At 39.3% G+C, this 12,926-nt stretch overlaps 3 protein-coding genes across 4 annotated transcripts in view; 2 read left to right on the forward strand and 1 right to left on the reverse strand.

The window, feature by feature from the left end:
• LOC107219892 (cuticle protein 19.8) overlaps window positions 1–12,926 on the forward strand; it is a 230,372-nt gene that overhangs the window by 49,919 nt on the left and 167,527 nt on the right. The gene's annotated exons all lie outside the window — the stretch shown is intronic.
• On the reverse strand, window positions 2,944–8,848 carry LOC107219986 (ferritin subunit). Its single transcript, XM_015658371.2, has 5 exons — window positions 8,558–8,848; window positions 5,034–5,152; window positions 4,770–4,931; window positions 4,119–4,259; window positions 2,944–3,531 (listed from the first exon to the last, which is right to left on the reverse strand). Exons 1-5 carry the CDS (start codon window positions 8,625–8,627, stop codon window positions 3,376–3,378), a joined length of 648 nt encoding a protein of 215 aa, XP_015513857.1. The 5' UTR covers window positions 8,628–8,848; the 3' UTR covers window positions 2,944–3,375.
• LOC107219996 lies at window positions 8,909–10,791 on the forward strand. Of its 2 annotated transcripts, XM_046736316.1 has the most exons (5): window positions 8,909–9,042; window positions 9,466–9,530; window positions 9,612–9,791; window positions 9,962–10,245; window positions 10,363–10,791. In XM_046736316.1, exons 3-5 carry the CDS (start codon window positions 9,617–9,619, stop codon window positions 10,651–10,653), a joined length of 750 nt encoding a protein of 249 aa, XP_046592272.1. In that variant the 5' UTR covers window positions 8,909–9,042; window positions 9,466–9,530; window positions 9,612–9,616; the 3' UTR covers window positions 10,654–10,791. The 2 variants fall into 2 exon arrangements, with proteins under 2 accessions (XP_046592272.1, XP_015513867.2); XM_015658381.2 differs by lacking the exon at window positions 9,466–9,530 and having other exon boundaries at window positions 8,920–9,042.

The raw sequence follows: 12,926 nt of genomic DNA on the forward strand, positions 1-12,926 counted from the left end.
TTTCACGCCGCAGTAGTCAAGGTCAAGTTTCATTCGGGATGATTACTCGACTTCCATTCATTTTTATTTTTACACTCATAGACCGAGCCCCACTTACCGCGTTGTTACGACGCTATTCGGGTTCCATCCATACCTTTCGTACCGAGAGTGCGATGCGCGTCGGGCAAGGTGAACGGAGTGGATTTAAGACGATGGCCTGTAAAAAAAAAATCGCGATTACACGCAACCCGTTTGAATCCTGCAATCCAAGATCGTGAGTATCTGTAAATGACGTAGAGTGCATAGACACCCGTGCCCAACTAAAGAAAGGTGAATTTATTCTCGGACCTGTTCGATTCCGGTTCTGAGGTTCGCGAGTGTACACGAGTTTCCCCATGCCTTTGACAAGTGAGTAAATTTTACAAGGTAATGAGCGACTGATTTATCGCATCAATTGCCCGCCGTCAGCGTGGCGCGTATAATCAGCAATAAGAATGATTTAAACTCCTCGTATAACTTGAAACATGTTCTGATTTGCCAATGTGAGTAATATAACGTCGAACCGACGCTGTACTTGGTGTTAACCGAGGTCCCAGTCATGCCGATCATACCTACTCACGTGTTAACGTTATACACTCACTCCCCCCGTTGCGGTGCATGCAGTCCGGTATCACCGGAATTATCTGACGGTCGTGAGCAGGGAATTGTCAGATAATGGTTAGTGCTGCAGTAAATAGTAATGGTTGTTGCCCCCTTGTTAGCTTGTTAGACTGGTAAAACAAGTGTCGCCGTTCCGAGGACGATTAACGACTAGAATCAAAAACGGATTATCTATCTCACGTTCGAACTGTGAAATAATTTTCTTCCCAGTCGGCGCGTTCCGGTATTTCAGACTTCATCACTGTGGGTTCGAAAGAAATTATCTCTGCGGATTTTGTGGCTCTGGTTAAGCGGCGACAAATGCGATTATAGTTCAAAAGAAGTTGGACGTCTCTGCACGGGCTTGTAAATTTTTTCTTCAATTATCACGCTGCACGTTATCAAGGAAAGTGCAGGGTATATATTATAGGACAGATTGTCGCGATTTATTGTCACTGCGACGGTCTGAGATGAGTCTCTTCGAGCGATCGTGGAGTCGTTAAATGTAGAATTACCGTTGGAGATTAATTGAGATTCGGAGTGCCTGCTACCCGCGGTGTTTAACTTGCGGTCTCGCGGGTAAGTAAATTCCCGAGTGAAATCTTCCCTCAGGTCTGTGTACATGAATCGGCGGTGAGATCAAAGTGAGGGAGATTATGTATCGGTTCGAATTGTCAACATTGAGTCGTACACCTACTCGGATAGTGGGCATGTACTCGTAAACTCAGAACCTGTCTCTTCGACTGAAATTTGGAGAAACAGGACCAATTTTGTCGGTCGGTCAACAAATCTATCTACAACTGTTTCAAGGTAAGAAACAGTTAATCTTTTAGAAATCCAGTGAAGAAACTTAGTTACTCTCATGCCTAAACCGGTATTCTTGTGGAGCCTGATAACATATGCTGTTACGTTATTTATTTGCTACGAGAGTGCTTTTGTGCCCTTAGCCCAGCATGTTGCGCTCCGTGATGAACAAACCTCTTCTTTTTTTTTCATAACAGATGTTGTTTATTTTGTCTTCTTCTTGACCAAAATGACATCCAACGGAACGAATCGATTTCTATGATGAGCTTGGAAACGGACTCTAGACAAAAGGATACGTACCTATACCGGTGCAAAACTCGTTGCATGTGGGTCGCGTATATCGCTGCAGGTTATCTCGAGGTAAGAAGATCGAAGTAAGGGCGGCTCGGGTTTTGTCTTGGTTCAGAGTTCGAGCCCGGAGCTCGGCGAGGCCACTGCGTATAATTACTGCTCCCGTTACCCCCTTCACTTCGCAACTCTATACAGGTACGTTCTCGCACGACTTCTCTCTCAAAGTCGGCATTGTGAGCTGCTCGTCCCGATCCACCTCTTCCATGTATCGCTGATTTCTGGATTCCGTGTCAGAGTTCGCGGGATTTCTTGAATACGGGTTATTGTATTCTTTTTACATACTCATAGCCTCACCTCGGTTCACCGACTGCGGTAATTATTATCGATGCTGCCATTCATGCGGTAAATTCCTTCGCAAACCTCGGCAATAACCGACACGCAGAGCTCACTCCAACGATGAAGATCCACACGGAATTATGTAATAACTCCGAATTTTCCCTTGCGATCATTTTTACGGATGGAACTTAGGTATACCTAAGCTCAGGAAAAGCTAATATTGCACAGATCAATTGTGGACCGGATAATTGATTTCAAAGGATACTCGGAACTGTTTTGTAGAAGTATTTTTGGGACCACATTTAGTACAATTGAAGACCACAGATTGCAAACTTGTTAATAACGTCGAGAAAATTCAAGTGGCACTGTATTCGGAAGAGGGAGTGACAAATGAGAATCTGGGTGAATAAAAATGCTCGGACAAAAGGCTCTGTCCAGCCTCAGGATACCTGTGGTTTCTCTAGGTATATATAAGGTGTATATACGGCGTGTGGAAGCGAGGATATTGTCTCGAACGAAAGCGAGCGCTCCGCCAACGCAGCATCTGGCGCAGTGCTGAGCCGCTTTTAATCAAGCTTAAGCTCAACTAGTCTTGCATACGAAGTAACGGCATTACGATGGGACAATACGACGTCTGGCAAGTAGCGATAGGTACCCGAAGTTGGTCCATGTGGCACGTTGTTCAGAGTGTACGGATCTCGTAAAATGCATTGTCATAACAACGCGATAAAGAAATCAGTTTCGGCATACTCGGAAACGATTTCTGTCGATATAGGGCGATGTTATCAGTTGCAGGTAGCACCAATGTGTGTCAAGAAAAAAAAAACAAAAATTCTACGTAAGATCATGGCAAAAACAAAACAAGTGTAATAAAGTTTTTGAAATTGAAACAAGTCGGTGCGGTATTTGTTTATTCACTCATAGCCGTTTACAGTATGAATTTTATTCGCTCATTTGCGAAGAACATAAGCCCTCTTCTTCATACGTTGTCTTAAAACTATGACACGCACTTATGACTTACAGATATATATTTAAAAATAATAATGATGCAGGATTGTATTTTTCTTACTCTACTGAATTATTACTAGGCTGTGGCTTTTACTTTTGGAGAATTTCTTACACTGGCAATTTATATGGAAATATACCTTATGAATTAGTTGTTACGTAATGAATAAAGGACATTGGAAAACCAAGTAACTACACTAGCATAGTGTACGCGATTGAATTAAATTCAAGTTGCCATTTACAATTAGTTCTAAATGTGACTGGCTTGTAATAAAAGGAAAATTAAACATATTCCTTGTCTCCTGCATCAAACGACCTTATTTACAGTTCTCCGTTGAGCAGTTTCTTGTCAAACAAAAATTCTCCAATCGGACCGTAAGTATCCATCATTTTTCGAAGGGTTGTGTATTTTCCAGCCAGATCGCGCTGTCCTCTGTATTGCTCATCCAGGAAATCGGCGGTAAGATAATCTACCAACTATAAAAAAGGTAAAAGTAATACTGGATTACATAGAAGTGACGGCTTGATAGAAATATTTCAATCCAATGTCCAATGAAAACGTCAATGAAAAAATTATTTCTCTCAACCGAATCTGAGTGCCCATGTCGTCATGATAGGGCTAAGTACACGATAAAACCAGAAATTACATATCATGTTTTCCTTAAATAACTATGATGTCAAGTACGGCTTGAGACTGCACGATAGACGCGACGAAATAAATAATGTTGTATTTCAGACCCGTAAGAATTAGCATCGTGATCGTGATAACACTCTTCAATAATTCATAATGTTATCTCGTACGTGCAGTTCTTTGAGTACCGATACAAACTCCGTTACGCGAGAATCTGTAATCTGGCTTAATCACAATTGATTGATAATTGGTACAACGCCATTTTCAAATTTCACAGATCCTTTTATGGAGATAGAAGTTTTACACGATATGAATGCCAAGCTTGCTTTGATCTTTTACTTTGTAACAATGTAGAAATACGTTTAATGTGTGCGATAAACAGCGTTCAACAAGTATCCAATCATTTTTAATGTGTATGCGTAACAGTACTCACGTGATAATCGTTTTTGGCTCCGTTTGGTGGTGTCTCGCAGTTGGTAATTACTTTTCGAATATTCGTTGTAACGTTGACTTCCTTGGCAAGGGCATCTTTAAGTGCTTGTACTCCGTCCCGCCATTCTAATTTTGGAGCAGTCTATACAGACCAGGCCAAGAGAACAAATATTTTCTTTGTTATTAACACATTTACTGCTCTGAAATACAGCCTAATAATATTTGTTTAATATTTCGCGTAATTTTATACAATCGACTATAAATATTGTCAAGATACGCGTTTTTACACTTTCAAAGCTATGTATTTAATGCATTTGAAATGAACAGATTCAATTTTGATTGAATTGTAATTAACTATATCATTCGCATTGTACTCAAGTTATTTCGAATTAATTTTGAGTGTAAATCTCAGACAATTCACGAGATATTATAATGCGTATCATTTATAAAAGTTTTTTTGCTACACAGCCTAAATTACGCACACGTTTTCGACGACAAGTTCAATGCTAATATATTATATCCATATTTGACGTATTTGCGTTATTTGGGATTAGATTAAAAACTTTCAAATATTTATTCACGGTTAGCGTTGTTAGTATCGAAGCTAATATTTTTATTTGCTAATATTCCTTGTGAACGAATTAAAACTTACCAGCGATGCCGGGAGTAGATTCTGGAAGTCCCGAGTTACGTCTCCTCGCATTAACATGTATTCAATAAGTTTGATCGCATGTTCACGTTCTTCATCCGCTGCTTGCATGAACAACTTACTGAATCCAGGTCTGCTTACACTGTCACGTGAAAAGTAAGCACCCTAGAGGTGAAAATGTGATGAGAAAAAGTAACTTGTTTTCGAAGGTCGAAAGACGAGGAAATAGATTCTCAGAATGAATAGCAAAATGGAATGACTTGTTACCATGGCGAGATATGTCATGGACGCGCCGATTTCCATTTTCACTTGATCCTTTAATTCTTCGGTACATGAGTCAACCATGTCTATCCATGGAGTATCGATCACGGCGTCCGGGATTTGACCTTCAAAGAGAAATTGAAAAATGATTAACTATACCGAATGTTTGATAAATGTTACCATTGTTCAAAAGGTTGGATAATTTTCAATTCATATTTCACACGTGTCGGTAAAGTTCCCCGTCCTGATTGTTTCTTCTAAACAAATTCGTGATATCAAATATTTGAAATTCCTTATCGTGTGTTTGATTATCTACTTGTTCTTTGTGAACGCTGGCTACTGAGTAGTCGATAACTTCCGGCCAATTGAACTTTGTTACATTACAACGTAGAGTTAGTCATTACCTCAAAATTTCTAATCGTGGTCGACCTATATTCTAGCATTCCGGCTACATGAACTCTAGTAAAAATATTTATGTCGGGTGCCAATTGCTGTATGCAATAATAATTAAGAAGGAAGAGGAAATCGAAGCGAAGCAACTCTTGTATTATACCATGGGATATAACAGCTGAACCTTAGGATAGGTAAATGGACGCAGGAAATAAATCGACGAGACAAGGCAGACACTTTATATGTGATCGGAAATTAGTTTTTGTTCATTCAAGGAATTAGCAGGATAACAGGAATGCACGTGGTAGGAGTGAGGGTGTGGGGTGTTTAGGAGCTGGCACAATTTTAAGTGTATTTGAAAAGGGAGAGCGTGTGGGATAACGTCACTTCCGCTATCGGAAAATTATAAAAATAATAATCAATGAACCTCCAGTGTCGGCTAGTTACACAAGGATTAATAGTAATGAACCTTCATTTCCGGAGGGTTACGCACATACATACTAGAATAATGAATAAATCTCCGCTGTTCGGATGGTTATTACAAGGATAATTGTAAACCTCCGCTATTTGACGGTCCCTATTAGTTTTCTCAAGGACCTACTGACAAACCGTAAATATTATATTGTAAAGCCGGAGGGACAATTACGTTTATGATCGACTCGTGGTTAGGTATGATGTGACAAGACTCCAAAAATCAGGACATTTTAGCGAGGAAGAAAGATCGCAAACAATCTGCGGATACCGGTATTAATTTAACTCGTAATATCAAAGGGTCCGACAGCAAAAAGAAATACAAGAGTTCTTTAATTCAATTGCAAGTGTTACAGACAAATTGAAAAGGTTTTGACGGGCGTTAATTAAGCCCTTCTTATTTATAATAATATGCTCATTTGTTTACGGGACAATAGCGAGGGAATCGGTGCCAGCCAATATGGCGCTTTATTTGTTGTATTTGCACTCATTTGTTTACCGATAGGTGGAATTAATTGATGAAATTATGTGAATATAGCGGGCAGATTGTAATATGTTACAAGTGAAATTATGCGAATAGAGGATACGAATTCCGACACTTTACAATATCCACCAATAATAACAATGTACCTACTCTTACTTGTAGCTAAATTTGTTGAGTAAAAAAGATTAACAAAGAAAGAAATAACCTGCGTTTCATAATTATGAGAAGAATGGATGTCCTAAAAAGACAATGTACGTTTAAACACGTTAGATGCAATCTAGACTCACTCTGCATAGACTCGGCATCATTATCAAATGACCATTTGATAAGATTAGACAATAACGGAATAAAAAATATTCCACTTCAAATACAGATTGCGATTAATCGATTTATTTCCAAGATATAGGCACTAAGTGACTTTTAATTGCTTGTTTGGATGTGATATTTTGTTATCATTATCGTTCTTTTCATTGAATTTTCAATCAGTTTTAGGGTTGATGCTAGATAAAGTGTACATAAAATTTACAATCATATTCTTATCTCTCACCATATAACATGTACCTTGAACCGTAAGAAGCACAATACTGAGTTCTTTTGTTTTCTCGTGCAATGTTGTTCCAATTAATTGGAATTTCTTTTACATAAAACTAAGACTAACCGCGAGATGCGTAATTCGATGAGTAATGTGAAGCGCGATTGATTTCCAACTATTCTACGATATTCAATAAATTATCTGAAGGTCTTCTACATTCCCCTAGTAATTGGGCTTTGATGCGTTGACGATGACAATTGAATTGATCAACCTATTTTTATTTTCAGTTCTGTTGAACAACTCTGATAGATATTGAGCTGCTGCTACTCGATAAATTGGTGTCGAAACATTTGGCAATAATTAGTGATCTGCTAATTGAAATATTGCTCCCCGTGCGGTGTTTGCGCCGTGGACTATATACGTACTCATAAGTGATCACGTGAAACATATTTATCGATGTTTTTCTCTTATCTATATATGTATGGGTGGATATTGTTGCCGATCGATGTGGGCGTTAGTGAACTTTGTTCCAGATGCTTATTGTAATTTACGGCAATTATCTTTCAAAAATTCCTAAAACATCGCTTACGGATCGTTTGTATCATTTATATTCCCAGCATCATATCTATTCTGTCCTACATTTATTTATATGTATGTATATGTATAGATCACAGATGATCATTAGCATATATATTTACAGATGCTGGCATTAATGTTCATTCCTTCTTATTCTATGGATACGAATTTAACGCAAAGTGACCAGTTATCAGTTACCAAAACAAAATGTGAAAAATTAATATTTTCGTTATGGGTGATATATTTCGTGATCACGTTTCTACAATTTTATGTGAAATTTTTATTTACTGGTTTCTCTAAAGGCTGAAGTATTTTCATCGTACAGTGCATGGGGTTCTTATCAGGTATATTATTATTCGATTTTATCGTTGGGTTTGTTTTTTTTCAGTTATTGCCACTTGAATGAATTTTTACGTAAACCCAAAAATTCTATCGAAACCAAGCTAGCAAATTGTCAAATAAAAGAATACAAATGTTCTTATTTCCGGTATACAATAGAATAGAAAATATTCACTAAAATCAAGAATTGTGAGGATTTCAAAGACTAAATTTCATAAGAAATATTTACGCACGTTTTTGGGTCAGTTTTTATGACAAGGCTTTCTTGCTGAAAAAAAATGAGCTGTGAAAAAAAAAATAGTAGAGATTTCTTCCAATCCCAATCGTTTTTTAAAATGTATGGCCTTTGGCCGATCCGTGGTACGATGATCGAATTTCATTTTCTTATTTTGTGGCTGGCATGCGCGAGCGTAGAAGGAAAGAAAGAGAAAAGATAAAAAAAATTAATGCCTTCATTACCAGAAAGTAGATCAGTAGTCCGCGAATTTTGGCCAACCAAATGACGAGTAAATAGTTTACGTAAACGATAATGAAACGTCTAATGATTCTAGTCACTACATCAGTGCTTTGAAACTCGTGGCGTAAACGGCAACACTGTAAATCAGGGCTGTACAACACGTGGTCACAGCATTCCATCGGAAGAATATCTTCGCACTGTCCTTTCTCGGATCGTTCTGAATTGCTCGCATAAGCGTTGATGGTAAGGTAATATAACGATGACAAATCGATTTTACTTACATATCGATTGAACGCCTGGAGCGACATAAACGAATCCGAAAACTAGAAGAAATCCGTAGATAAAATTCATCGCGTCAATGTATCTGGCCGGTGAAAGAAGATCGAAAAAATATTCAAGTATCTCGATCGATCGAAGCTTGTCAAAGTAGGAAGGTCTCTTGTTTCGAAGCTAACTTTATACACACTGGCATAGAAGGAAGCTTCGAAGCTTGTTCAGATAATATGCGCAACTACACTTTCGAGACGACCATCAGCGCCTTAAAAACAAATTACACTGCTGCGTGTGTCATTCGCTGTAGTTTAGCACTGTCATCGTTGGCTTATCACCAGATGCTGCTGCGCACTGTGCTTCGCGCATGCGCGTTAGATGAATTAAGTGACCACTCGACGTAACGAACATTTCCCCCCGTTGAATGTTTATTGTTCAGTAGAGTGTCGAAGCGAGAGTATTCACGCTACCATCTGAGCAGCCAACGTTCGTAAAGGTACGTTCTATTTCTGCGTGATTTCTGGCCGCGAGCTTTGTCGTGCTAAACTATCATTTCATTCCGTTTTCAAATCTCTTTTCGTAAAACGAATCCAATCGTCTTCTCGTCGTCCGTGCTTTTCCCGCGGTGAAATATCTCTACGTACCCGTATATACATGTATACCTATACGTATATAATATGTATACCTACACATATACATACATATGTAGCTCGTGGACGTATCGGAAATACTTTGTTATAAACCTAAGCGTAGTAACCTTTGGCATGCAATTCTGCTTTTGTCTCAGCGTTACATTCGTATCTTAATTACTATGCTGTTTACATTTCCATGACATTTCAAATATTTTATCGCATTTCCTGGCACTGATTGTTTCTTTCGTATCAAAATTAATATATTAACTATACGATTTTTTTCACAGACCTGTTATTTTCCTTTCAATTTTGAGGACAAGGCTTTACCGATATAACTTCAAAAAATAATTCGGTAAATGCCAACCTTTTTGTTCTGTCGAACAGTAGTAACCTTTTCGTTGTGACGTTGATTTTTCTTTACACCACTTTTCAGCCAACATGAAGGTTTTCATATTTCTTACTGTTTTGGCGGTGACCATATTCACCCCGGCCAAGGCCTCGTACAGGAGTCCGGCCATGGGGCGGGCTGCGGCTCATAGCTCAGCTTCGCCCTCGATATTATCATTTTGTTACAACGATGTCCAATCTGAATGTCGTGGCCAGTCGCACAGTGGTAATATTACTCTTTCATACCAGTCTCATTACGTTTTTATCAGTTCGCTTTCTTTTTATTTCAGAGATCATTTGAAAATCATGATTTGAAGGGAAAAAATGTACCAAGCGCAACCTTTCTATCTCTGCGCGTTTGTGAATACATCGGTATTATTTTATGCATTTTTTCAGTTGATGCTAGACTGGAAAATTGTAATGCCTTGTACGGAAAGTTTGGCCGTATACAAGGCAAGCTTGAACAATATGCCAATGCGCTCATTGACACGAGTTTCAAATACTTGACGGTGTCTAGTTACTTTGGAAATTTCGAGAGGAATCGTATGGGGCTGAAACGATTATACAGAAAGTTGTCCGACGAGGCGTGGGATGATGCGAAAGATCTTATCAATTTCATCACTCTACGCGGTGGGGAAATGCACTTTGATGAAAGGCCAACGTACTGGAATGAAAGAAGGGTGAACAAATTTTATTTTCAACGGAATCGAATCCATTGTTATTTCGGTGATCTAATATACAAGTTGCTGCAAGGTAATGCGGTGTACTTTAATGTATATATTTCTATCTTCAAACAGGAGTTGCAAGTCAATGAACATGATCTGTCGGAGCTTGACAGAATGAGTAACGTTTTGGACAACTACAAGATGATGGCAGACGAAGCCATAAAAATACAAAGAGAAGTGACGAAGCACGCTGACTTAGATGGATCCGTTGCACACTATTTTGAAGAGAGATTTTTCGAACGACAGACGAAAACTGTTCACACACTCTCCGGTTACGTCAATGATCTCAAGCGATTCTTTTCAGAGGCTGATGCTTCGCTTGCACTATTCCTTTTCGATGAATATCTACTAAAATCTGTATAAATACCTCCATGGTTACAATGTCATAGAATAATTTTTATTATAGTATCGATGATGATGATAGTATCGGTACACGTGAGTTTTTTTTCCTCTCTCTTTGTTCTCTAGAAATTGTAATATACGATGTTTGAAGACAGTTTACTATTATTGTACATGTTTCGGTGAATTGTGGTTCAGCTATTAACTAGACAAGTGAAACTACGTTTACACAATATACTTGTAAAAGGTACTCATGAAATCACGCGCCTAGAAGTCCCGCTACAGTTGAGAATCTCAGGACCACCTAGGTGGTAGGTTTTAAAGGAGACCGGGTCTAATAAATTTCATTTCCGCTCTAGCCAGGCGGTCCTGAAGGCCCCGAAGGCCCCCAAGTATTTCTTTTGAATCATTCCTGCGATCATTTCTCCTCTTTGAATCATATAAATTGCTGCCGCGAATATTAAAAAAGATGCGAGGACGCGACATAACACGGCTCTGATCACTTCCGCCTTTTCCTTATATATTTTTTCCCTTTGGTTCAACCCTTCGCAACTCGTATTTTCGCATTTGAATCGTGCGACAAAAGCGGCGCATGCAGGGGCGTATACAAATATCGTGTCTACTGCTAGGATAAAAGATATCTCCTCTTCATTAGACATCCCAATCCCCAATCGCTGCGAGCCACGTGATAAGTACCGCTTCCTTTGTCAGTTTTCCCCCTGTAGGTACGGCTTGGAATCGTGGTACCGAATTGCCCCGAGGCGCTATGACACTCCTGATTCACCGTTCAACTAAGAAACTCCGTAATTAAAATTTGCGACAAAAGTAACAGAGGAAATATCCCGCCTCACGGATCCCGCATGATTTGCACAAACGGCACAGTGTGCGCATCGATTCAGGGATCCATAGAGTGAGTGCACAATTTATTTGTCAGTTTGATATCAGTCTCATTTGCTTATGTATAATGTACTGCGCACGAAACGACCGATGAAACGAAATCTAGCCTGTCAGCTAAAAATAATGTAAACATTTTAGTTCATTTTTAACCACACGCGTTTGTGGTTACAGTTTTGTCACGTATGCAAAACCGGTGGGGGCGTTGGATCCAAGATGGTGGACTGAAATATCAGGAGCGGAAGATAATTTCATCATTTATATCACCTGATGAAATACTGATATTTCAGAACTTGTTATTTTTCATTTACTGGGGTATATAATACTAAAAGTGGCAGTTGGATGAAAATCAGGATCGAGTGTATCTGCGCAAGCAGGCCAAGGCGGTGTGAAAGTGAAGAAACGTAACCTCGATAACTAGCGTTAGATAGACACGTCGTGTAAATAGGCGAGAGACTAACGACGAGCACAGGCTGCGGTCAGTTAGGCGCAATGACGTCTATTCTCAAGGTGGACCTCCTCGTTATTTTGAAAAATCCTTGAACCGAGCCACGATGCCAGATCCAGTGTCTACTAAGGAAGTGAGAACGAAGTTCCACGTGCCAAAATATCCAGAGATATATATCAGAGGTTGGAAGAATATTGACTCATTAACGGTACCGTGGGCGACAGGACGAGAAGCCAACATAACTTTTAGGGATGAGCAATTCGCTTTGAGGGCTCAAGTAAACATACGGGGATTCGGTTAGTTAAAATCTGCCACTGTAAAAGCCGTTGCGAATTTTTCACTGAAATTCTAATCGAAGGAGCATTTTATACCTCGACTAACATCTGACAGAGACTTACATCGCATATGAATGACGAAGAGTCGGTGACGTCAGAAACGGACAACGGAGTAACGAGGTGAATGATCTGCGAATGATCAAGAGCTGACGAGTTTACCTACTGTAAGACAAAGAGTTCAAGTTAGAGTAGCAATCAACGAAGTCTGAATCGACGGATTGTATTCATCGAAATGCAAAAAAGAAGTTTTACTGTGAAAAGGACACGCTCATCAAATTATAGAAACATCGATAAACCCGACGGAGCAGTTACATGACAACAGTGCAATGAAAATACTCAAATGGAAGAACAATATACTCTGCCCGTCAAAGAACCTGGTTAAATGCGAACAGTTACAGATCCAGTTATAATTGTAGAGAACCGAACTAAGAACGAATACAGAGATACACCGCCAGTGGTGATTGATAACAATGTTACAAGTAGCTTTAAGTGGCATCTAACTGATTGCGCTTAAATCGGCCAGCACAGCAGCAATGATGCGACGAGTTCGAAGCATCTTGGAGGTGTTCAATCCCCGGGAGTAAGGATGCTCCGAAATGAGAACCGCTGGTTGGTTCCTT

Source organism: Neodiprion lecontei, chromosome 4 (genome assembly GCF_021901455.1).
Source record: "Neodiprion lecontei isolate iyNeoLeco1 chromosome 4, iyNeoLeco1.1, whole genome shotgun sequence".
NCBI lineage: Eukaryota > Metazoa > Arthropoda > Insecta > Hymenoptera > Diprionidae > Neodiprion > Neodiprion lecontei.

What these genes read in the sequence shown, in the direction of transcription:
- LOC107219996 (XM_046736316.1), top strand. Translation starts at nt 9,617, where the DNA reads ATGAAGGTTTTCATATTTCTTACTGTTTTGGCGGTGACCATATTCACC. An exon ending in TCGTGGCCAGTCGCACAGTG is followed by an intron (nt 9,792 to 9,961) that starts GTAATATTACTC and finishes GCATTTTTTCAG; the next exon opens with TTGATGCTAGACTGGAAAAT. An exon ending in CGTACTGGAATGAAAGAAGG is followed by an intron (nt 10,246 to 10,362) that starts GTGAACAAATTT and finishes ATCTTCAAACAG; the next exon opens with GAGTTGCAAGTCAATGAACA.
- LOC107219986 (XM_015658371.2), bottom strand. Translation starts at nt 8,627, where the DNA reads ATGAATTTTATCTACGGATTTCTTCTAGTTTTCGGATTCGTTTATGTC. An exon ending in TCCAGGCGTTCAATCGATAT is followed by an intron (nt 5,153 to 8,557) that starts GTAAGTAAAATC and finishes TTCTCTTTGAAG; the next exon opens with GTCAAATCCCGGACGCCGTG. An exon ending in GAGCCAAAAACGATTATCAC is followed by an intron (nt 3,532 to 4,118) that starts GTGAGTACTGTT and finishes CCTTTTTTATAG; the next exon opens with TTGGTAGATTATCTTACCGC.